At 45.9% G+C, this 22,212-nt stretch overlaps 1 protein-coding gene across 1 annotated transcript in view; it reads left to right on the forward strand.

The window, feature by feature from the left end:
• Positions 1–22,212, forward strand: part of LOC119661640 — a 112,383-nt gene that overhangs the window by 33,803 nt on the left and 56,368 nt on the right. The window contains exon 2 of the mRNA XM_038071068.1: positions 20,233–20,993. Within this exon, the coding sequence (XP_037926996.1) occupies positions 20,823–20,993 (171 nt within the window). The 5' untranslated portion in view covers positions 20,233–20,822. The remainder of the gene's footprint in view (positions 1–20,232; positions 20,994–22,212) is intronic.

A 22,212-nucleotide genomic window follows, 5' to 3' on the forward strand; every position in this document is an offset into this window, starting at 1 on the left:
ATTAAGGTCGCCGGCAATGATTATATAATCGCCAGCAAGCACGTGACAAGTCTTTTCATCGAGAAGTTGCCAGAAGGCATCTTTCTCGGCATCAGGTCGACCTGTCTGTGGTGCATACGCGGTGAAGAAGTGAATACTGCGATCAGCTGATATAATGGTGAGCTTCATCAGCCGATCATCAAATCGTTCGCCTTCTTTAATGGCATCACGGAAACCCTCTGAGATGGCAATGCTAACATCATATTGAGTGTGTGGGTTATCAAAATAGAGAAGTTTGTAGCCATTTTTACCGCGTTCGCGTTCAATGTTGCAGCTTTTGGCACCAGACCATGGGGTTTCTTGCAGAGCACAGATATCAATGCACCTTTTCCGAAAGGCTCTTGCGAGTTCCTCGGTCTTTCCAGTTAGGGTACCAACATTTAGCGTGCAGACACGTAATTGTTTTGTTCGTTGTGTGCGGACTAACTTGCTTACGTCCTGACGCCATCCATGCGTCAAGAACCCTTGCGCATTTCTCGACAGGACCGAAGCCCGTCCTGCCGCGTCGACTGAGGTGGACGCCCTAGCATTTACAGAGTACGTTGCCTCAAACCCTCCTCCTTTACCTGGGCTTGGGACCAGCATACTTTGTTAATAGCATGGCAGAGTTCACACTCAACTGTCTTTATAAAAGAAATACACAAAACCTTTCATACCTGAAGCGTGGAGCTTCCGGTTTCCCGACTTGTTGTTTTTTTACGCACCAGAATCAAATTGATAGCAACCTTCAGAGCAGCAATAGAAGAAATGGAAGATTGAGTTCGAAAGTGGTAGAGCATGTGGCCAAGATACGAGTAATATGCATAGATGCATTCCAATCAATTTTAGAAAAATTTTATGGAAAAAAAAATTAATTTTATAGAAATCATAGAAAATAGACTTTCCTCGAACCTTCAACATGCTCAGATGTTCACAGACTTAATAAGGCTTGATGTGATGATGACAAAGTTAAGCCGCATAATTTGAAAGAGGAAAGCAAAGGTAGATTATCTTTGGCGGTTCTTATGCGAGGAGAGGACCCAAAAAACCATTGGCCAGTTCCAGACTTTGAGGTGTTCGTGTCTGCCAGCGGAATTCAATTAGCGCAATCACATCATCAACCAAATCGGCGTGATATGGGCATCATCAGCACTAATTGACCATATAACAACGACCATCAACCTGAACAACAGAAATTCCGTTTTTACAATCAATTAAGTGAAAAAAACTAGTTTCTCCTGTCATATTTGTATGAACTCGCGTGGATGCCGTTTGAGTCATGTTCATTGTGCTCCATTATAGCCACATTCCATCATTTTGGTCTCGGACTTATGCAGGCATTTGTATCATTTGTGTAGACAAACTCGTACAAAACGTGAATCCTAGTTAGATATCATCCGCGAATCAACGCACGCTAACCCGTTAGAACGTCTTATCTCCGCCTGCAAACTTCTACTCTGTTTTTAGGCCATCAATGCTCATATCAATATCATTACATTACCTACCTCCAACTACTATGTTTGTATCTAGAAAGGCACAATGCAGAAGGCAAGATAGTAATGATTTAGTGGTCCAGTGACCGAGATGACTGAGCTGGCTGGGAAGAGTTGTTCGGCAACATCTCGTAATTTTTAATGGAAGGCGTTTTGGTAGACTTTCGATTTCAAATTACGAGAGCTCGCTCGTAAATGTTAAATTTGTTCTACTTGCACTGGGGGAAAAGTGGAAGATAATTAACTATCTGAGAAATTAACAAGAAGCAATTTCCTTAGACGAGCATCATGTTATGAGCTGCTACGCTGTCTGCTTTGCTCAGTTTACGGCGAATAAGGAAGTTAAATGGGCATGAAGTGATTATGATAGATAAAGATTAGATTTTAGATTTTATTTTAATGTGGAACACGCGAGACGTTTCAAATCTTGATGTTTCTCACCTAAATCATATTGAAGTGTGAATAGACGTAAATCCGTCTAGCGCCAAACGACCGTTCTAGTTTTGTTAGTAAGGGATCTCCCTCAATTTTTAGTTCTAGTTGCTTTAGAGAAAATTAAGCTTTATTAAAATCGGTTCACTGGCTGTCTATTTGCGTTTGTTAAGTAGGTAGAAATCTCCAAAAGGCCGTAGCTTGGACTCCCCGAGTATATGGACATTTTACTCACTAAAACCACCCCTGACTCCTCTTAATTCGTGGCCTCCTCTACTTTTGGCAGTTAACGGTAGATACATAGATATGATCACCCATTTCAATCCCAGTCGTCTCCGCTCCAGATTTTACAGTACTAGCTCCTTCCCTAAAGTCTCCTTCATTTATAAATCTCGGACAGTGAAAAAATACATGCTGTCGATCTTTCGGGACTCCATCACAGTTTGGGCAATCGAGTAAAGTGCACATATCCAATTTGTTGTAGGTTTTAGTTTGTGGCGCGGAAGGATTCGCGGCATTCGAAATTTACGCGAATACCAGCGGACAGATCACGTCACCGGCGCTCCACTCAGTTCAGACCTCGCTGCAAGAGTGAAGAACAGAGTAGATGACGAGAAACGTCAAATAAAAAAGATAAGAATTGAAGTTAAGAAAAAAAAGGTTTGACATGTCTATCCAAACTAAACTAATTATTGAAGTTGTGAAATTATTCGACGGAGCCAATTATTCCTTTATATCAATAAAATCATTTAAGCTGCGTTTTCTATGTTTATTTTAAAATGTATTACTAAACTTTCAACATACTCGTTCTGTAAAATATGTATGTTTAATTAAGTCGTACAAAGACTAAATTGGTGACCCCGGAGCGAACATCACCGCAGGAGTCAAAGCACCAGCTCAGCCACCGTACCACAGAATAATCAGGAAAATTGAGGAGATCTTGAGAAGTTTTTCGCGGTGCCAGCAAGATTCCGTGATGCAAATCCTGAGTGTGTGATGTGCATTTTATCGCTGCCGTTTTAAAATAGACTCGTCGCCGTCGTCACGGCAGCCCCGCTGTCGCCGTCGCCGGCACGTCTGTTGTTACGGACGCAGCAGCTGCCACCGCTGTCATCACAGACACCATCACCGAAGCACCAGACACCATCATTGCCGCAGTCCCCGCCGTCAAGACCAGCGTCATCGCCGCAGGGTTCGAAGCTGTCGCCGTCACTGCAGCCCCCGCCGTCAAGACCAGCGTCATCGCCGCAGGATTCGAAGCCGCCGCCGTCACTGCAGCCCCCGCCGTCAAGACCAGCGCCATCGCCGCAGGGTTCGAAGCCGCCGCCGTCACTGCAGCCCCCGCCGTCAAGACCAGCGTCAACGCCGTAGCCGCCGCCACAACCATCAACAAAACAGACACCGCCGTGTTATTATTATTTATAATTTTATTAAAATTTTGTTGTTTTAAAAAAGTGGTAAGAATAAAAACAAAATCGCCGGAAGAGACGGCGTCGAGGCGTTTGCATCGGCATCTTTTCGCTTGCTTTCCGCTCTTTTAGCGAGTTTTTTGCTTTAGGGTGCGTCGTTGGTGTCGCTTTATTTTTTCGCTCGTGCGTGCATTTGTGGGTTCGACCTGCCGTGTCGTCTAGATCAGTTTCACCGCGTCTTCGCTTTAATACTCGCGTCAAAAAGAAGTTTTCTTTTTAGTCAAGATGTCGATCGACAACAAAGACGCGGCAGGCCCATCGGACCCGCAAGTGACCGTCCACGCCGTATGCGTCCCTCCGTTTTGGCGGCGGAATCCCGAACTGTGGTTCGTGCATTTGGAAGCACAGTTCCAGATGTCCGGGATCACAGCGGACGCGACCCGTTTTAATCACGCGGTGGTCGGCCTGGACGAGGAGTCCATCGTGCTCGTGTCTGACGTAGTGAAATCGACTTCATATTCACTGCTCAAGACTGAATTAATCAGGCGCCTGTCAGTAAGTGAGTCAGCAAAACTGGATCACTTGCTGGCAGGCCTAACGTTGGGAGATCGGACTCCCAGCCAATTGCTGCGTGAAATGAAGCAATTGGGTGGGAGTAAGATCGACGACGAGTTGATGAAGCCCCTTTGGCTGCGTCGGCTCCCGGAAGGCACCCAGGCGGCCCTCGCGTGTGTCTCAGGTTCTTTGGAGGCACTGGCAGCTGCGGCCGACAAAGTGCACAAGGTGCTCGTACACCCGACCATAGCGGCCGTTCAACAACCATCGGACGAGGTGGGCGACTTAAGGCGCGAAAGAGCCGCCTTAATTAAGTCGTACAAAGACTAAAAGTTGTACCATGACGCCCCGGCAGGCTAGCAGAGAAGCTAAGTTCTCTGGTCCGGCCCACGATGATTGTACCTGGGCATGGCAGTTGTCACTCGGATTTTAGGCACTGGACCCTGTGTTGCCAGACTCTTTGTAGGTTAGATAACCCACGTATGTTTCAATACGTTTTGTTCCAACAATTGCAAGTACAATTGTATGGGAGCCTGTCCGAACAGGCAGGACACATGTTACAAGTTTAGACACAGCTAACGTTTTTAAGGTTTTGTGTAAAACAAAACCTTATTAAAATCGATTCAATGTCTGTCTGTCTGTCACACGTACTTTTCTCCAAAACGGCTAAATCGATGCGAACGAAATTTGGTGGACAGATGGAAACTATAAAATTTCACGCACACAGCGAGTGGCATAAATTTAGGTAGAGTTTAAAGGGAGGCTCCCCATACATGCAAAGGGGGGATTAAAAAAAAATTTTCACCGGATATAGTCGTGTTGGGTATCAAATGAAAGGTCACGATATGCGCTTTCCGAAACTGGCATTAGTTTTGGCGTGAATTGCAAAGTACGTGAGTAAGGAGCCAAAATGCACGTACTTGAAGTGAGACAGGACTCATTTTCGGAAACTACCCAACCTAAAAATCCGAAAAAAATCAGGGTGATGCACTTAGATGAAATCTATTCCTCAAAATATGGCCCATTTCGATATCTGCTCAAATAAACACACTAATAGTATATTATTATTCTGTTAAGGGAAGGTCGCACCGCGTCCTTGAAGAACTATTGTGCCCCTTTTACTTACCTATTGATCATAGTATCTCAAGCAGGCCTATAACTGTTAGGAACTTTAGTATGTTCCCTACTTCCAGATCTTTCAGCTTTGCATCTGGTATTAAGTGTTCTCCCAGATGTATCGACCTACTTTGCACAAGTGCCGGACACTGTCCCAGAACGTGTATAGAGGTTTCGTCCTCCTCCTCACAAAACCTGCAGGTACTGTCCCCTAGGTCATAGTTCAGCCGACAATGACCAGTGAGAATTCCCACTATGATTCGGAGGTTCTTTTTGGTGAGGTTTAAGCAATCCTTTCTGCGCATGGGTTCGTATCCCCCAATAAGCACCCTGTACTGCTTTATCCCTGGTTAGGCCGCCCAGTATAGTTCCCTCAACCGTTCCTCTTCATTTCTTAGATTCATAGCCATGAAACCGTTTCTGATTCCACAGAAGGGTTCTGGCCCGTGTAAAGGCGTCCCTGCTCCCTTTTTGGCTAGTTCGTCCGCTGCCTCGTTGCCTTCCAACCAGCATGGCCTGGAACCCAAAGTATCCAGACCTTGTTGGACGAGCCGAGTGTATTCAGTCTCCCAAGGCATTCCCATACCAGTTTACAGTTCACCTGGTTGGACCTAAGTGCCTTGATCGCTGCTTGGCTATCGGTGAGAATAGCTATGTTCTGCCCCCCGTAGTTCCTTTGCAGATTAAAGGAGGCACATTTGTCTATGGCGTAAATTTCCGCCTGGAATATGCCAGTGTACCTGCCCATTGGCTCAAAGTACATTTTCCTTGGACCAATGACACCGGCACCCGCCACCCTGAATATTGATCTCCTTGCCTGCATCTGTATGTGCAGATGGAGAGGGGTCAATCCCAGAAGGACCTCCAGGGATGCCGTTGGGCATGTCCTCATTGCCCCACTGATACACACGCAAGCCAGCCTTTGGAGTTTATGTAATTCCCTGGCTTGTGTGCTGAGTTGGGTTGTTTCTGCCCAGATTACCGCTCCATAGGTAATCATTGGCCTAACTATTGCAGTATATACCCAAAGTAGTATCTTCGGGCTGCAACCCCATTTTTTTCCCGCTATGGATCTGCAAGTCATCAGAGCCCTCGTGGCTTTTCGACAAGTTGTTCCGACATGTGTCTTCCAGAGTAATTTTTAGTCTAGCGTGATTCCTCAATATTTGACCTCTGTTTCTCGTTTCACCTCCATATCATGTAATGTTATGGCTTTCAGGTGATCCAGCTTACGTCTCCTAGTGAATGGTACTATGGTGGTTTTGGTTGGGTTGATCCGCAGTCCCACCTTCCTGCACCAGGCACTAGTAACCCTTAATCCAGTTTGGATTCTATCACATAGGGTATTACTACCATGCTAATTGCCTCCACCGTAGCGGGGGTACGTCGGAAACCAAGCTGGCGTTCCGAGAAACCATTGCTGGCTTCGATGATGGGTAGGAGTCTTTTGTAGATGACTCTCTCCATCATCTTCCCCATTGTATCTAGCAGGCAGATAGGATGATACAATGCTGGGTTTCTGGGTGGCTTGCTAGGTTCCAAAAGCAATGCCAACTTTTGCTTTTTCCACTGGGCAGACAATACTTCTTCTTTTAGGCAAACCCTGAAGGTTTTGGCGAAAAGTTGGGGCCTAGCCTTCACTGCCAGTTTCAAAACTCGGTCGGGGATGTCATTCAAACGTGAGGCCTTGTTGTCACCGATCCCTCCACATATTTCCGGTAGCTTCTCCACAGTTACTGGAGGTATTATTTAGACATTTAGGTGGGCCACCGTTTCCCTTCCCCTATTTCCGTGGTGAGGGGACTGAGTGGTAACAATCTTTTTCAGGAGGCGCGGACAGGTTACCTGGGGTGATCTCCACAGCTATTATCACTCTGGGGGTTTATGTCGGCATGGTCACACAGCTGTTTGAAGTAGTTCTTTTTATTCCTCCGAATGGCTTCTTTTAGACGACCGTCGCCACCGGGCTTTCCACTGAGCCTCTGGCAAAGCCTCCTTGCCCGGAAACATGCGGCTCGCAAACTTACGATTTGAATTGTCTATTGGGGGACAATCGCCTTCTGGGCATAGTAGCGTCACAAACTTCTGTCACCCATGGGGTGATTTGGGTGGCTTTTTCTCTAGCCGTATCATTAAGGGATATGTCGGGTTTGAGCGCCGCAGAAAACGAATCCTTCTAAAAAGCTTTGGCCGTCCAGTCGACGATACTACCCGGCATTCTCCAAGAATTCTTTTTCAGCTCGATCCGCCCTTGATTTCCATGCAGGTGATTGCTGTAAATATAGTCCTTACTGACATGCTAAGCGACTCTATTAGCTAAAGTGGTACTCACGTATGTCAGGTCCACTATAGACCCCAGGCCCCTTCCCCGGAAAGTGTACGGGGCCCCAACATTTCCCAGTACCACGTCTAACTCCGCGAATGCTTCGAGGAGAACATGTCCCCTCACATTAGTTGTCCGGCCGCTCCACTCAAGATCCCATGCATTAAAATTGCCTGCAATTATGATCAGTCAACGTCCTCTTCTAAAAACGTCCAAAGTCAGAGCGGCAAGCATCTGCGCATACTCAGAGCGTGTAGCGCTGGGTGGAGTATAGCAGCTGTAGATGTGGACGCCTTTCACCTTTGCTCCGATGAAGTCCTCCTCCGGTTGTTCCATTATTTCCTCGAAGGCTGGTTCTTCACAAGCCCATGATTTGCAAGAGTAGATCCTGGGCCGCCCCGCAGTGATTAAGGTTGATTTGTATCAGTCTCATCTGCGACTTATGTTAAGGGCTCTTCTGTATTCCGGGCATCTTCTGCTGCCTGCAATGTGCCGATGGTCCACCCCCTCCTTCCCTTTACACAGTAGACAATTTGGAACTGCTCCACAGTCCTTGCTAATGTGGCCCTCCGCTTCGCATCTCCGGTATAGCGTCTTTACCGCTGACTCTTGTCCAATGAGGTCGGACTCATTTTCCAAAGCCTCATGAACCTTCTCCTTCGTGGTGACCTCATTTATATCCTTGCAGACTGCTTGCGCTGATTTCGGTTGCTTGTCCCAAGGGCTTTCCAATTTGGCTCAAGAATTTATCCGCCGTTATATCCTTGAACTTCTTGAGCTTCAGCATAAGGTCTCCTTTTTGAGACCGTCTAATACGGTTAGCATTATCTCTCAAAGTGGTAAGTTCGGGGTCTGTCTTCACTCTCTTGAGAATGTCACCCTTCGCCACGCTTGGAGATGATTATAACCTGCGGTCGTATCCTCCTCCTATCTCTCTTTTTCCGAGGAGTCACCATTCTCCATGCTTCCACATCTTCTTTAGGGGGTTTGCACCCTCCCCCAGTATACTTTCTGAAACCTCGGAATTTTTACGCTTTCTTTATAGTCGAAATGACCATTGTAAATGAATTCTTAGCGATATATCAAAATGGAAAACAAGATACGAATATTAATCCCAACTTTGATTCGACCGTAAATTTAGTAGAAGAAATGAAAACTTTGCTCGTCTAAATTTGGAATTCTGATGAGGAGCAGAGTCATCCACCGAGTGATAGTTGCTCCAATAAGTTGTGGAAGTGAATTATAAGTGAAAGTATTTTATTACAAATCTATTCAATGACCTGACCCAAAAGATACATCCTTCAGACCCAGAATTCTTACAAATTAATTACTCCTGATCAGTGAACCTCGCATTCTCCCATTTGGGGAGAATACTATATTCTCGTCACCTAATTTTGAATGCACAAGTTGTTGGCGTTGTGCCGTTAATTTGGGTCAGAACAACTTGCCATTCAAACAAAAAAGATACTGTCGTTAAACAAAATACTTGAGTATCTTTTCACATATTCGCCGGTTATTTGATTATGTTGGCGTCATTGGTCACATAGCAAGAGCAGTTTTATCCAAATACGGTGGTCACCATAGCTTTCAATTTAAATATTATTCGAATGTTCTCTGGGGCTAATAAACTCACAACGCCCAGTCTATCTTTTCTTATTGATTCATTAGGTTAATACGAGTAAATTCAACATCTACATGCATAGATACTTCTGCAATTAGAACGTGTATGGATGATTTGCACTCGTAATCATCATGATATTGTGAACTACGTGGACTACTTATCTATTGTGTTATTTTGTTACGTTACAATGGTATTTGGTGATAGGCCGCGTGATATTCAATTAATTTCAGAGTTACATAATTCGCATTTCTGCGATTCAAGTTTGAAGGGTTTTCGCGGCTTAGTAAATAAATTTTGCAGCCGTTTTTCTGGGTTTTTTTTTATGAATTTTAAATTTTAGGCCAACACATATGTATAAATTTGCATTTATAAATGCATTTGCTCATCGGATTGGCTCAATCTAGAGAAACTACAATGCAGAGGTGATAAACATAACAATAATGCTTTGTATTGCGTTGTTGGGTGATGCGTTAATAACTTTTATTGAAATGATAATTTTTTGATTGGAATTTGATCTATCAAAACAATACTTGCATCGAAATATTACGATTTTGATATTAGCTCATTTTGGGACTTATGTAAGGTTACAAGTTCTTGGAATTCAAGCCTGCACCAAGAAAACTACACACAGGAGATTCGACTCCCGGCGTGTTGCTTGAATTTGTATTCTGGAAGAAAATCATTGCACATGTCCGACTTCTTCGATCACTTGCGTGTGACAAATTACGTGCATTTACTCTGGGGTTAGTGCCGTGCAAATAATGCAGTGGATTGGGGTACGGCCACGTGGTTGCGAGCGCGGAGATGCGTGTTTATTATGAAACGTGTGCGGTCGGCACCGTTCTTCTAGAAGAACTTCAATAAAGAAGTGAAAAAAGGTCTGATAGAACTAGAAGAATTCTCGAACTGGATTTCCTTCTATAGGCGAAAAGCTGCGCAAGACCAGCGAAAAGAAGAAGCAGCTGCGCTTCCCGCTAAGAACGTTGTAGGTCCCAAACAGATCGCGGATAGTTCACTGCAAAACAAACGGGAAAAAGGAGGTCCGTCCGAAGGAGACTTCTTCCAACTAGTCTCCAGGGCCCAAAAAAGAAGGCAGAGAACAACAAAAGGAAACAACACGCCACACCATTAAAGAAGGAAATTAAGGAGCTGGGCTGGGCGTGGGGTTTTCTCATTGATCTAATGAAGGCAAGCCATAGGCGGAAGTTCTCAGGGAGATCTCCTATAGGATAAAGCACGAAGACAATGGAGTAGAAGTGTCGTCCATATGGAAAACCAAGGACGGCGGAGTCTTTATTGAATTAGGGCCGAAGACAATTGATAAGAGTACGTTCTGCGAGGTGGTCAAGAGGCTACTGGGAGAAAAATCTCTAGCCGAAGTGAAAGAGGCCATCAAGTGTAAGCAATAGACTCCCCTTATTTTCACTAATGACGGAAATAACTTCTATAGTGCAATTTAAACTTAACTCTCAAAGACTGTTTTTGAATCACCAACCAAATTCAAACGTACTGCAAAGCCCCCGCCATTTTGTGTGAGCTAAGAAACCTCAGTAGACCGGCAACTGGTAGTTACTCATAAAAATATAAACCTGTCAAAATTAATTTCCCGCATGAAATACCAAGGGGGACGGTGAAATATTGTTTCGTGCTTTGCTGAACAAATAACTCCACAAAAACCTCGCAGAAAGCTTTTTTAACTGTTCCGAAAGGAGATATTCGGAAGAAGTGCATCACCATCGTCCGATGGACTGCCAAAACGTAAGGTAAAATGAAGGATTCGCCATTCACGCAACAATTTCCCACTTTACTTTTAAAAACTGATTAGTTACATGAAAAGTAACAAATAACAAACACTAAACCTAATGATTTCACGTAGATTAAATTCATGAAGTGTCTGCCAGTCACGGCGTGGTTTTTTCTTGGTAAATTGACCAAACTTCCTCCAATCGATCCTTCTTGGGTCTCGAAAAGAGTTGGAGACCTTTGCGGCGAGATCTCCAATTCTCCACCTTAGTAGGGTGACATCAACGTGTAAGGTGATATTTATAATCTCCACCCAACCGCCACAGTTTTCCGAGCTGGGAAAATGGAAAGTCTGTGTATTGCCCCAATTACACATCAATAGATTTATTTTGCTAATAAAATCAACGAATCACTCACCTCTTCCGTTGCTTTTCAAGCCCACCTATCAACAGGTTGGCATTCTTTGCTACTATGGTGGACGTCAAATGTTGCAGTTCTTCGAGAAAATATACAGGTTTCCCGCTCCCGCCTGCTCCAATTTGACCACAACAGGCCGCAGAAACGCAGAAAAGTGTTTATACGGGGCAGGAAAGCTTCACTGTTCGCCTGGGTTTCTTCCTCCTTAATAACTACCCAGTCATCCATGGCAATCCTGGGGTTTTGAAGGCGCTGGGATTAGACGAGCAAGAACTTATACATGCGGATCTTTGGCAACCATATGCCAACGACCGGTCTCATAGGTATCTCATCGTAGGTGATGACTTTGAGAACTGAGAAAGACCCTGGAGAATTGGTCTTCGCATGCTATAACTCGAAACCCATGGACCACCTGAGAGGAATCGACGCAGGGAATGAATCTTGTGTATTCGCCTTTGTCGTCTAGGAGATGCTAGTTAACCACCTCTGACAACCTGACTTCAACGCTGGTTCCGCCATCCGCCAGCACCACACGTCAGTGAATCCTGGCCACGTCGCTGAAGGGTTTCGGAGTTCGTGGCTCGTCGGCTAGCTGCTGTTGCTTACCTGTTTGCAGAGGTTGTTTAGCATTCGAGTCCTTACACAGTCTGCTCTGGTGGTGTTTTTATTCTTGAGATCATTTGCGTTTGAAAGCGGTGGGTTTCGCTTTCTGCCCGTCTGCCAGGCATTTGCTGTTATATCCTTCAACAACCACCTGATATTTAACGAGGTCCTTTTCGTCCAGCTCGTCGACAGTACCCGCCTCCTTATTGTTCTGCTCAGAATATCTAAGGCCTTTAGGACTCCAGTCGCCCTTTGCTTCTTAGCCGGTTTCCGGTGACTGACATTCTTATCGGTCCTTGCTTTCGAGAGGCCCCGACGTCAACGATTTCGGCTGAAGAGTCCTATGGCCGTTGGTTTCAGCACTGCGGTGGTACAGATGGCACCGACTGTACTGCCCTCGACGGCTACTGTCTCTTGGCTGGATGCCAACAACTCGTCCTCTGATGCTGCGCCTGGCATCACCGTTTCTGCTTCTATTGTTTTTTGTTTCTTTTTATTTGAGTTCATTTCTTAGTCCCACGAGTATTCTGGGAAGAATATTCACCCTGACTAGTCCGGCCACCATACTAAGGGTCTTATTTGAAACTGAAGTTTCCCAAGGTATTCAAAGTTCGTAAACTAAAGACCAAGCTCCCAATTTGCGACGCAGCCCTCGGCGTTCGACGACGATTTCCAGCGGCTACCGCGAGGAGGTCGTGTGAGGACTTTCCCAATTATGCAACCTTAACCTCAAGCATAACCAGACCAGGCTGACCAGACATGGTTATTAGCTAAAGTTGTATTGCTAAGAAATATATACATAGTGTTTCGAGATAAAACTGTCTCCCTTTTACCCATTTTCTAAGTTCTATGTCATCTTCCCTTCCTTCCATTTCCATAGTGAATTCAATGTTTCTAAGTGGTTGCCAATACATCGTTCACACATCTGACTCAGAATCCAGAATTTCGGGAGTGTGTCAGCATCCGCGAGTTTATTCTCCAGGTTCCCCATAAATATTTTACATAACGGCACGGAGAGGGGGATTGCTCATCATTGCCTCCGAAGTTGTTTCGGAATGTGAAATAAGACTCACTCATACATATATGTGAAAGCCAGTTTTTTGCCCAGCTGGGCTTCCTTTCTCCATTCTGCATTCTCCTCGAATAAGTCTTCTTTCTTAGGCATGTGTGGTCCCACCCCATGTCCTCGACCTCATCAAGCAGAAAGCCACCCTAAGACGCCAACTCCACCGCCAATGGTACGTTCCCCAGTTTAACTTCCTTAAATCACGTATCTACTCCCTGTCACACCTCATCCAATCCCACATTCAGACGTTATACGCTGACCACTACACTGTGAAGCACGCGAATATCTTGCTCAATAGGCAAACGTGCAGCAAGCTACGTGGTACTTGCCCTCGCCTCGCGAAACCGCGCGCAGCCAGCGTCCTCCCCCATAACACCTCCCCCAAAGCCCACGCCGACCTGATTGCCAACAACTTTTTGGCAGCCCATAGCACCACTCTACATCTGTCCGACCCACCCACGGAAACGGCGGTGCGCCAATACATCCAACACCTAACTACCACACCATCCATATACACCCATTTCCCAATCCCCCCACCCAAACAGACAGCACCTAACTGCCTATCAATACATGCCGTCACACCCCAGACAGTAGAATCCATCATCCTTTCCCGAAACAACAAAAAGCCATCTGGACCTGACCATATCCCTATCATCATCCTAAAAAAATGTACAAAATCGCTATGCCCATTCCTCGCCCAACTCTTCAACCAATGCTTGCTATTTGCATACTTTCCCTCTCCATGGAAAGAATCCCATATCGTTCCAATCCTAAAAAAGGATCAGCCCTCAGCCTCCCCAAGCAGCTACCGCCCCATCTCCCTCCTCAACGTGACATCGAAAATTTTCGAGCACGTCATCCACGACATCATGCTCCAACACATCACCGACCACGACATTATCCCCCCCCCCCCTTCCAGTTTGCCAACAGGCGTGGCCACGGCACCTCACACGCCCTCCTAGTTCTCAAAACCGACAGCCTAACCCAGATAAACAACAACATCCCCACCACCACTTGCCTCCTTGATATCCAAAAAGCCTTCGACACAGTCTGGCACGAAGGCCTCACTTACAAACTCTCCCACACTTTCAAATTCCATCCGCAATTATGCAAACTCATTATCAACTACCTGTCCGACCGTCAAGCCCGAGTACGCATCCACGATACCCTATCCAACTCATACAATCCACCAGCAGGCATCCCCCAAGGCTCAGTACTGTCAGCAACTCTATTTTCCCTTTATACCGCCGATATACCACTCCAACACCCCACCAACTCTCCCCTAACGATCAAAACCGTCCAATATGCTGACGACTTGATTCTTTACACCTCGTCCCGAAACATACAATCCGCCCAAAACCGCATCAGCACCACAATCCTAACGCTCAACAAATTCCTCCAATCCTGGAAACTCCTCCTCAACTCCAGCAAATGTGAAGCCATCGTCTTCCGCGGTAGAGCCACCTTTACCCGCAAGATGCGAGCCGACACCCGCAACCTCAAGATCAAAATCGGAACATCCACCATTCCCTCCGTCCAATCCACTAAATACCTGGGAATAACCCTCAATACCCGCATATCACCCGTGCCCCAGGTAAATTCCATCATCGCAAAAACCCTAACAGGACTAAAAACCTGATGGCCCATCCTTAAGAAAGACTCCGCTATCTCCCCCAAAGTCAAACTCTACTGCTACAAGCAGCTGATCCGTCCCCTAATCACATACGGATTCGTCGCATGGTGCGACGTCTCTTCATCCCAAATGGAACGTCTACGAGTACGTGAAAGGAGGTTCTTCCGCCTATCCCTCTCCCAATCATATCTCCACCCCAACCAAGCCGTCTATGACGAGATAAAATGTTCCCGCATAGACCAGATCCTCCTCACCTCACTAACCAAATTCCTCACCAAATGCCAAACACACGAAAATAGCCTCATCCAGTTCTACTCCCACATCCGCAACCATAACACGAACCCCACATACCGTGACCATTCCCTCCCTGCAGACCTCCTAACCCTGTCCTCTCAGAACAGCAGCTATCACAGCGGCAAACTGATATTATTTAACCGCCCATACGATCGACATCGGCCTGGCCTCGTCTACTCCACCGCCTAATAACAACACCATCCCCTATATGTATCCTTCCTCCACCCATTCACGCAAAACAATAATCTCGCCGCATAAACTACAAAATAAGAGGGGTTCTTTCTCACTGGGAGTTTTCCTATCTTTGAATTCGCTACATTAGCCGTCCGAACGGCGGAACTACAGCGGGCGCGTGTGGGATTCACACCCACTAAAAACCACCCCCGGTCTCTCCAGCCCCAGCCCCGCGGGACCACCATTGAGGTATTACTTCGCGGGGTAGGTTTGCTCTTAGGCACTCATCCTTCTCCTATTTGCAGCTTTCCTCCTTCTTTGTTCTTTCAGCAACTCCTCCTGCATTTGGGTGATTGCGGAGCCAACCGCAAACCATTTCTTCTCGGACTCCAGCATCTCAGTAACCAAGCTCTCCGGGGTCCCGCTCCTGCCCAGCACCTGGTTTAAGCTCCTTCTCTCCATCGCAAATCGTGGGCAGCGAAACATCACATGCTCTGGATCCTCCGGTATACCATCGCATCTGGGACAATTCGGAGAAGCATCCAACCCAAAGCGGTTCAGATACTGCCTGTAGCAACCACCGTGCCCCGTGAGGAACTGGGTAATGTAGTAGTTGGTCTCCCCATGTTTTCGCTCAAGCCACACCCTAATGTTGGGGATGAGCCTGTGCGTCCACCGACCTTTCGTAGACTCGTCCCATCTGCGTTGCCAGAGATCAAGCGACTCTGACCTTGCCGCATTTCTACGCTGTGGATGCCCCCTCCCTCCCTCCCTCCCCTCTCTCTGGCCAGAATGTCAACCGGGATCATACCTGCCACCACCAATACTGCCTCATCTGATGTGGTTCTAAAAGCACTGCAAACCCTCAGAGCCATTCGCCGGTAAACCGAGTTCACCTGCTTCCGCCTCTGAGAGTTTGCAAGCGCCTCTGAGAGTTTGCAAGCGCCTCTGCCCACACAGGCGACGAGTAGAGCAGGATGGAGCGCACCACTCCGGCTAGCACCAACCTCCGGCAATGTTTCGGCCCACCAATATTTGGCAACATTTTTGCAAGTGGCGTGGTGGCACTGGCTGCCTTTTGGCATGCATACTCCAGGTGTTCCCTAAAACTCAATTTGGTGTCAATTATTACCCCCAGGTATTTAATAGCCGGCTTTGATACGACCGTATGTCCACCGACCTCCACTTTTACAGTGTTATTTTTCCTACGTTTCGTTATTAAGACCGCTTCCGTTTTCGCGTCAGCCAAGGTCAGCCTGGCCTTTTCTAGCCAGGACTTTACCGCTCTCACTGTTTCCGTCGCGTGAACCTCCACATCTTCTGGGTGTTTTGCTGCAACAACCACAGTTAGGTCATCAGGAAAGCCGACAATCGTAGTCCCCTCTGGGACGGGAAGAGCAAGCACCCCATTATACATGATATTCCACAACAGGGGACCAAGTCCCGATCCCTGTGACACCCCGGCTGTACTCTTTGGGGCCCTCATCCGTCCCGTACCAGAGAGTCCTCTCTGAGAGGTAGTTTTCCACCAAATTCGCTAAGTACCCGGGGACACCTATGTCAGCCAACGCCCGTTTAATTCTATTCCAGTTGGCCGAGTTGAATGCGTTTTTGACATCCAACGCCACCACGGCACAGCAGCCGCCAGAAATCAGTGCACCTTTTGCTAGGTTTACCACCATGCCAATTGCGTCCACCGTAGAGTGGGCGCGTCGGAAACCAAACTGGCGTTCCGACAAACCATTGCTGACTTCGACGATGGGCAGGAGTCTGTTGTAGATGACTCTCTCCATCATCTTCCCCATTGTATCCAACAGGCAGATAGGACGATAAGACGCTGGGTTTCCAGGTGGCTTGCCAGGCCACGGAAGCAACACCAACTTTTGCTTTTTCCACTGGGCAGGGAATATTCCTTCTTTTAGGCACGCCTCGAAGGTGTTGGCAAAAAGTTCGGGCCTAGTCTTCACTGCCAGTTTCAAAGCTCGGTTGGGGATGCCATCCAAACCTGGGGCCTTGTTGTCACCGAACCTACCACATATTTCCCGCAGCTCCTCCACAGTTAGAGGCGGTATTATGGCTGGTCATTTGGCTGGACAAAAATTTGCCTTCCCCTATTTTCGTGGTGAGGGAACAGAGTGGTAACAATCTGTTTCAGGAGGCGCGGACAGGTCACCTGGGGTGATTTCCGCAGCCTTTTCATCACCACTCTGTAAGCCTCGCCCCAAGGGTTTATGTCGGCATGGTCACACAGCTGTTTGAAGCAGTTCTTTTTACTCCTCCGAATGGCTTCCTTTAGGCGGCCACGCAATTGCTTGTGTGCCTCCTCTCGACCGTCGCCACCGGGTTTTCCCCTGAGCCTCTGGCAAAGCCTCCTTTGCCCGAAAACATGCGGCTCGCAAACTTGCGATTTCGTTGTTCCACCAGTAGTTGGGTTGCCTACTGGGGAGCAATCGCCTTCTGGGCATAGTAGCATCGCATGCTTCCGTCACCCATCGAGTGATCTGGGTGGCTTTCTCTCCAGCCGTACCATTCAGGGATATGTCGGATTTGAGCACCGCGGAAAACGTGTCCCCCTCGAACGCTTTCACTGTCCAGCCAAGCATACCACCCGGCATTCTGCGAAAACTCTTTTTCGAGCTCGGTCCGCCCTTGATCTCTATGCAGATTGCCTGGTGGTCGCTGTGAGTATAGTCCTCACTGACATGCCAAGCGATTCTACTGGCTAAAGTGGCACTCACGTATGTCAAGTCCACTATAGACCCCAGGCCCCTTCCCCGGAAAGTGTACGAAGACCCAACATTCGCCAGTACCACGTCCAGCTCCGCGAATGCTTCGAGGAGAACATGTCCCCTGACAGTTATCCGGCTGTCCCATTCAAGAGCCCACGCATTGAAATCGCCTCCTATTATGATCGGCCAACGTCCTCTTGCATCCAAAACAAGAGCAGCAAGCATCCGCTCATACTCGACGAGTGTAGCGCTGGGTGGAGCATAGCAGCTGTAGATGTGGATGCCCTTCACCTTCGCTCTGATGAAGCCCTCCTCCGGGTGCTCCATTATTTCCTGGAAGGCTTGTTCTCCACAAGTCCACAGCGCTGCTTGGCCCGTTTGGTCTTTGACCCAAATGCTACCACCGCGGTTTCGGTATGGTTCACTTAGTATGGCCACATCGATGTTTTTCTCGCGGATGGTTTGCGCGAGTAGATCCTGCGCCGCCTCGCAGTGGTTGAGGTTGATTTGTATCAACCTCATCTGCGATTTGTGCTAAGGGCTCTCCTGTATTCCGGGCACCTGCTGCTGCCTGCAATGTGCCGATGGTCCCCACCCTCCTTTCCTTTGCACAGTAGACAATTGGGGTCAGCTCCGCAGTCCTTGCTGATGTGGCCTTCCACTCCGCATCTCCTGCATTGCTTTGACCTGTCATTTGGGTTAGTGCATGACTTCGCAATGTGACCAAAGCCAAGGCATCTAAAGCACCGTTTTAACGCCACCTGTTCCCTAAGGCGACACATAACCCAGCCTATTCTCACTCTCCCTGCTGCTAACAGTTTGAGTGCGTTCTCCACTGGTAGGCTGATGATGGCGGTTTGTGTTCCCCCATAGGCTTTCCTTAGCGTTTTCACCGCTGACACTTGTAGTCCGGCAAGATCGAACTGTTTCTCCAACGCTTCGCGAACCTCCTCCTTCGTCGTGATTTCATCTATATCTTTGCAGATTATAGTGATCTCCGGCCTGCTAGCTCTTATGTTGGCTTCCTGCCCTAAAGTCTTCCCGATTTGGCTTAAGAATTTGTCCGCGGTTACATCCTTGGATTTCTTAAGTTCCAACATAAGATCTCCCTTCTGCGACCGTCTAATACGGCTGACGTTGTCTCCCAAATTGGTAAGTTCGGGGTCTGCCTTCACTTTCCTGAGAATGTCGGCGTATGACCCTTCGCCTCGTTTGGAAATGAAAATCACCTCCGGTCTAATCTTCCTCCGATAATTTCTTTTCCGCGGTTCTACCTTCCTCCAAGCTTCCGCATCCGCCTTTGAAGGTTCGATCTCTTTTCTCGAAGTAGCCACTGCAGTATTTTCACTAGTAGCTTCAGACGTACTTTTCATGAACTCCGCCTTTTTGGGAGTTGAGTCCTTTTTTCTTTTCGGGGTTTGCTGGCCTGTTGAGTCATTCAGCTTCTCGCGCAGCCTCTTCCCCGGTTTCTCCCCTTTTGTGTTTTGAACCGGCGTTACTTGAGTTGCCTGGTTCACTTTTCCAATCGGCGACTTCCCTACTCGTTCATCCTGGGCCTTGCCGTACGTCAAACGGATGCCTCTTATCATGGCCCTTATATTTTGGTGAATGTTCCTGCGCTCCTTTATAAACTCCAGTCTAGCGTAAAGTTAGTTGGTACTTTGTGATATGGATATCCTTTCCATCATCTTTTTCTGGATTTTAGCGTTAGGAAGAACTGGTGCAATTTTGATCGTGTAGGTTTTAGGTAGTACGTTTAGTTTTACAAATCTTTTAAGGAATCTGGTGTCCTCCATTATGTTTGCTATTGCCTTTTTGAATTTCAGAAGGTTATTGTACGTTGTTTCCTAAGGTGACTGACTGAGATTGAATAAAATTAAACAGCTTGTGGACAGTATTATCTTTATTGGGCTATGATCTATATGCTTGCGCTTGATGATTTATGAAATGCGAGTAGTTTCCCTTCAGTAAATCCACCGTAGCGTTGCTGGCTAGACTTTTCATCTCATGGAACAGTTGTGGACGCCGTTTGTCTCCTAGATGGACTTTGTTAAGCATCATGTAGAATTTTTTTTCGTCTAATTCCGAGAAACGTTCAATCGTTATCAGTTTTAATGCTGTGTGCGGGTTATCTGATGGATTTCCAGCAATATCTTGGGTTTACGCATGTACATTTCTCAATTGGTAGAATCACCGAAATGGTGTAGCATTCCTCCAAGTCTTTATTGAAAACAGTAACTACAACACAATTGCATAGAAACCAAAGCTAATTTCGAGCGATTGCCTTTCGGCTGACATCCTTGACAAGAGGAAGAGGTTGTCTTGTTCTTCTTCCATGTGGCGAAGATGCTCTCGACTCAAGCACCTGTTTTCCACAATGTTTTTCGAGTGTTGTAAGTGCGCTGAATGGCGGTGCCACAGACAAGCCTCACACTCATAAAAAGTCATCTTTGAGATTTTAATATTGTAGATAAAACTTATTTTGTTGAAACCCCTTTGGTGATTTAATTTAACCAGATTTTGCAGTTTACAATTCTCATAATAGATTCAGATATTCAACAATTTATTTAATAATTCTCCTTGTAATAATCTTAATTCATTTACAGATAAAATCAAGCGAATCTCACAATCACCGACGAACGATTTAGATGTAATGACTAAAAGCGAGTACTTTCTGTAAATCAACGTACAGTAACAACAATTCAACCACCAAATGAAATAATTATTTCAATGGGAACCGCCGTTACCGCTCCAAACAATAACAATTGAACTACAATAAAATGAAACTTAAGAAAACAATCAAACTATGATTACACGTGGGAATCGAGATCCACTCCGAAAAATGAACAGCGAATTTAACACGAAAGACTGCAGTGATGTAACGAATTATCCGCCATTATTGAAATTCAATTTTTCGGCCGTTACTTTTCTCGCGCTCCTCAAGGAAAATCCCATCAATTCTTTTGGTTAGTTTATATGAAAAGAATTGAGTTAAATTATTCGAGAGGGAGTCTTCCTTCATTCTTCTAAAACTACATAAATACAGGAAAATTTTTGGTGAAATAATAAAATAAATTAATTCACGGTACCATTATTGGGTGAGAAGGTGAATTGTGCAAGATCCATGGTCATTTGAGGAAGTAAGAATTAGGCGAAAACACGATTCATCTGAAATTACGAGGAAACTAGAGCAAGCATGGATCTGAATAACGAAGAGAAAATGGAGTCGGCGACAAACTCTACAAAGCTAAATGAAAAACGCAATTTTTCCGAGCGATTGTATCAGTTCTGGACGGGGCGTGTTATGGAATATTTCTCAAAAGCTAATTTATTTACAATATGTTGCGTAACGGCTGGATTGTTGCTGGTGAGTAGTACTTTGTATTCAATTTATTGTATCTTTTGTGTATTTTTTAGTCTCGCCATTGTCTTTATTTAGAATATATTAAATTTTGCCTTTCCAACGCCATTGGTTTTCAGCTTGATTTCTTTAGAGATTAAATCACTAATTTTTGTGGTGGCGAAATGGAATTCCCTTTCATATACTGGATAAATATCTTTATTTATAGATAATATCACCATATCCAATAAAAATAGAGAATTTGTACAATGGAAAGTGAAGTTCTGGTTGCTGGCATATACTATAAACTGTAATATCTGATTTATGCAAATCTTATTTGAACATTCACCGTGACATTGTTCTATCACATCAATCTGAGTATCTCCTGTTAATGTGGGTTATTTCTTCAAATGAATCATATTTTATTCATTGGTTCTACCGGTGAAATTCATTTGAAATAGTATCATAGCATGACTACCATGAGTTAAAATAAGAAATAAGGGTAAAGGTTGAATTTTCAACCTCATGCCTCCTTTTTAAACCCTTTGGAAATCCGAAATAAGGTTGTGGATGATCAAAAACCATCCTGAGTGGCCGGAGACAACCAAGAGAGTAGAGCTAACCGGAAAACCTAAAAAGAAAAGAAAGTTGTCGTAATTGACTGTGAAGGTCTCTCCGCAAATACTGATCGTTCACCAAAGTATTCTTGTTAGCCGGACTCGAGGGCACTTCACACTAACTCCTCCAGCAATCTTGAATCAACTCCTTTTTTATCCAGGTCTTGGAAGCGACTCTCTAAGCGCTCCAATCAACTTCTCACCATGTAAAAACCAGAACCATCCCCACCAAACAACATCCTTCAACCGCCAAAATCCATCCTGAATCCACTCCTCAACCTGCCTAAGACAAGAGCGTTTAGCCTGTCGAACATAGCTGATGATTTGATCAACCCCATCAGCCAGTCCGGGTCCCGCTCATTCTTGCTTTTGCTGACCCCGACCTTGAACTTCAAATGCAAAGTCGACGCAGCAAAAACAAAAATTACATAAAATTTCTGGTAGAGCAAAACGTTGCGCTTACTTCCAATAATATATAACCTGGGCAAGTTTATGTGCAAGGACAAAAGTCAACGTTCATTTTGCCCGGTGAGTCTGCAATATTAGGGAATTGCTATTATGTACAAATTGAATTTTTTTTTAGGTGGAAATGGACTTTAAGTTTGATTATTATTATTATTTTTCTGTTA

Source organism: Hermetia illucens, chromosome 1, assembly GCF_905115235.1.
Source record: "Hermetia illucens chromosome 1, iHerIll2.2.curated.20191125, whole genome shotgun sequence".
In the NCBI taxonomy this organism is placed as follows: Eukaryota; Metazoa; Arthropoda; class Insecta; order Diptera; family Stratiomyidae; genus Hermetia; species Hermetia illucens.